General features: G+C 56.6%; 1 protein-coding gene across 1 annotated transcript; it reads right to left on the reverse strand.

Moving 5' to 3' along the window:
• Positions 1–200: 200 nt before the first annotated feature.
• Positions 201–3680, reverse strand: CPLX3 (complexin 3). The gene is made up of 4 exons (XM_010717185.2): positions 3623–3680; positions 2787–3507; positions 2380–2467; positions 201–1190 (listed from the first exon to the last, which is right to left on the reverse strand). Exons 2-4 carry the CDS (start codon positions 2945–2947, stop codon positions 966–968), a joined length of 474 nt encoding a protein of 157 aa, XP_010715487.1. The 5' UTR covers positions 2948–3507; positions 3623–3680; the 3' UTR covers positions 201–965.

A 3680-nucleotide genomic window follows, 5' to 3' on the forward strand; every position in this document is an offset into this window, starting at 1 on the left:
CCAGGTTTTAAGATGCTCCCCGTAAAGCCTCTTAGACGCAGGGAAAGAGAGACGTGGGGTGCTGCTGCATGATCCCCTTAATCCGATTGTCCTTCCAGCAGCGTCCTGCGGGGAGGTTTAATTAACTGCAAATAACAACCAAAAAAGAAAAAGGAAAAACAAAAAACCCAAAGCGTGCACTGAGATCCCCCATCCCCGGGTAGCGACTCATTTGTTTCTCCACTTGAACCATTACTCATTTGGGGCTCTGTGTGCGGGGGAAGTGCACCAGCCATCACACCAATGGCACAGTGGCTCCTCGTGTTTTCCCAAAGAATGGCTTCCCACCCAATCCATGGAATCACTGAAGTTGGAAAGGAACCTTAAAGGTCACCTAGTCCAATTCTCTGCAGCTGGGGAGGAATGCTGTATTTTTTTTATTATTATTATTTTTTATTTTTTCCCTATTGCTGCCTGGGCACGCTGAGCACAAAGCCCGCATGGGTGTCAGCAAAGGTGCTCTAAACGTGATGCTTCCACCACCCGGCGCTGAAACGCCGTCACCTGTAATGTTGGAGGGAGCGCTGTGGGAGGAAGGAATGCATAGACATCTCCTGGTATTTATTCCAGCGGCGATAACGGTGCCGTGGCACGGGGACAGCATAGGAGGTGTAACACTCGACTGAGCACAGCACACGACCACATCACGACAGAGAAGGAAGCGTTTTCCCTTATGGGGTCACCTTCTGCCCCTTCTCCCACACGGAGCCGATCCCACCCCGGGAGATAGGGACGCCAAGCCATCCCTTTGCTCTAACCTCAGACCAGACCGCGACCCAACAACAAAACCACGCACGGGGATACCGGCACGGACGGAGCGGGGACATCTGGGTCAGGGCTTAACACGGCTCAGAAGGAGGACCCGGCTCACACGGACATCGGTGGGTCCCCACCACTGCGAGGCTGAGGGTGTCGCGTCGGTTGGGTCACATCACGGCGCATTTCTCGGCTGATTGCTTCAGGTCCTCTAGCGTGGCAGAGGCTTTGTCCTTCAAGGAGTCAAGGTCCAGGTTCTGGATGTTGCTGAGTTGACCGATGACGGAGTTCTTCTCTTCCTCCTCCTCGTTGTCCTGCTCGATCATCTTGGCCAGCTCCTTGGGCAGCTCCACGTCGCCTCCCACCAGCTGGATCTGGTTGTCGTCGGTTTCGTTCTGAAAGTCAAAGCGAGGGCTGGTGGGACACGAGGGCAGCAAGGCCGCATCCAAAGTTGACATCATTGCACCTACGTGGGCTTTGGCAGCCAACCCAAGGTCTTGAGGGCCGGTCCCTGGCATGCAGGTGGGATGATGCCCATGAGCTTCATCCCTCAATGACCCGGAGGCGACGTGGCCGAGCAGAGCTCAGCACGCACTGGGCAGCAAAGCAAGAGCCGATGTGCAAAGCAGATTGAGCCAGCGTGGCTCTAAATTGCCTTCCAGCTCCCATCCAAGATTTGGGCACCCAATTAAGCTACACGTATGCCTAACGACTCTGCCCACCGGCGAGCGTATTGGGGTCAGCTCTGCGCTGAAGAGCTTGCAAGAGGCAGACCAACTGCCAAGCGGGATCAGGAATGAGCAGAAGAAACTTGTCTAAAGATTGGAAGGGACATCTCAAGCATGAGGAAGCAGCAAAAGGATCAGGGGCTATAGCTCAGCGAGTCCCCACTTCCCCTGGAGGAAAATCTCCATCTTTTTCTCTGCCTTTCTTCTCTTTTGGCAGCAGAGAACAGATCCTCCAGCTGTTGTTTGCTGGCAGTTACGTGGGTGCAAGGAGTAGCGGGGCGTTCATCCAGGCTGGACCAAGTATCTCCAGCAATAAGAACAATATCACTTGGCTGAGCTGACCTTTCCAAACTAAAATTAGCCCGGCTCCAATTCACAGCATTCACCACCGAGAGCTGCAGAAAGGCTCTCACTGAATGCTGGGTGTGTTTTGGGGAGGGGGGGATGCTCGTGGCAGCTCCAAGAGCTGAATTGTCACTGATTGAATTGTTCCCAGTGAATCGCTCGTGGGGCGGAAGTTCCAAAATTGGGATCCATCTAGGAAGTGTTTGCCAAATTATGTATGGAGCTGGCTAATGATGTGGGGAAGGAGCCACGCTCTGCTCACAGCTACGGGGATGGAGGGGGCTGTCCCTCGAGGAGATGGGGTTGGGGTCAAAAGAGAGGAATTGGGGGATGAGCGTGCATGTTGGGGTCCTCTTCTTGGGGATGGTGGAGCCGGTGGTGCTCGGAGGTGGCTGGAAGGTCTGATGAAATGGTGCTTTTTAGGGGAACAGAGTTATGCTTTGGGATTTGGGGCTCACAACCCCCCTGGGAGGTGGTTCCCATCAGTCCTCCCATTTTCCCTGTGCCATACCTTGGGGAGCCGATATTTGTCTCGGAAGTGGGACCTGACCGTGGCCCTCTCTGCCTTGCGCTGGGCAAACTGGGCGTCTCGCTCCATCCTGTGAACCACACAGGGCAGTTATGAGTGCTCCCACCACCTTATCATCCCCGCCCCCCACCCCCAAACAAGGTATTCCCTATCTTCTCCACAAAGTCTCTATCCCCCCCTGTTGTTTTTTTTTTTACCCCACTGCACAGCCAGAAAGGAGAAAAAATCCCCGAGGAAGAGGATTAAGGAGATTAAGCCCGGAAAGTTTAGGGGGGGGGAGAGGTTCATTAAACAGCGTCCTGGCCCTGCCACCCCCACCATTGTCTTCCCCTATGCACAGAGAGCTCCAGGACCTCATCCCAAGCCTTGCTTCCCCCCCCAGCACTCACTTCTCCTCCACCAGCTGCCGCTGATACTCCTCGTACTCCTCACGGGTCATGCCTTGAGCCTCTGCTGGGGACTTCTCACCCTCGCTCTTCTCCTCGCCTCCCAGGCCACCCGTCAGGTTCTTCAGCTGCCCCCCAACCATGCTCTTCACCATGAACGCCATGGCTGCGGGGTGTGGGGTGCTGGGTGGGTACCGTGGGGAGATGGGAGAATGGAGGAAATGAAGGTGTTGGGGTGTTTGGGGGGGTAGGATGCCCGAGGAACTGGAGATAGGGGGAGAGAAGATGCTCAGAGCACTGGAGTGATGCGGGTATTGAGAGTAGTGGAGAGATGGGATGCTCAGGAACTGGGAGCTGTGAGTAACGGGGAGGTGGGATGCTCTGGGAACCAGGAGATGCAGATACCAGAGGTAGTGGGGAGATAGGATGCTCAGGGAACTGAGAGATGCGAGTGTTGAGGGTAGCAGAGAGACGGGATGCTCAGGGAACTGGGAGATGTGAGTAACGGGGAGGTGGGATTCCCAGGGAACGAGGAGCTACGATAGCAGGGTTAGCGGGGAAATGGGATGCTCTGGGAACTGGGGAGATGCAGGTATCGAGGGGACAGGAGGGGTGGGATCCTCAGGGAACCGGGGGGCAGAGGGGAGATGGGATGCTCGGGGAACCGAGGAGACGCGGGTATTGGAGGCAGCGGGGAGATGGGATGCTCGGAGAAGCGGGTACCCTGGAGCGGGGAGAAAAGGAGCTGAGTTAGCGGGGAGCCGCGCGAGTTGTGCTGCCGGAGCGCCGTGAGACCGAGGGGATCCCCGGTGTCGGGGCTGCCCCGAGTCCCTCCTTACCGGGCAGCCTGGGCTCAGCGCCGGCCGGTCTCCGCTCCGGGATGCCCGGCGCTCCGCC

The sequence above is a fragment of the Meleagris gallopavo genome, chromosome 12 (assembly GCF_000146605.3).
Source record: "Meleagris gallopavo isolate NT-WF06-2002-E0010 breed Aviagen turkey brand Nicholas breeding stock chromosome 12, Turkey_5.1, whole genome shotgun sequence".
Lineage (NCBI taxonomy): Eukaryota > Metazoa > Chordata > Aves > Galliformes > Phasianidae > Meleagris > Meleagris gallopavo.

Excerpts from the sequence above, each read along its gene's own strand:
- CPLX3 (XM_010717185.2), bottom strand. The coding sequence starts at position 2,947 with ATGGCGTTCATGGTGAAGAGCATGGTTGGGGGGCAGCTGAAGAACCTG. Across the intron at positions 2,468-2,786 it reads CGGCAGCTGGTGGAGGAGAA|GATGGAGCGAGACGCCCAGT; the intron begins GTGAGTGCTGGG and ends TGTGGTTCACAG. Across the intron at positions 1,191-2,379 it reads ACAAATATCGGCTCCCCAAG|AACGAAACCGACGACAACCA; the intron begins GTATGGCACAGG and ends TTTGACTTTCAG.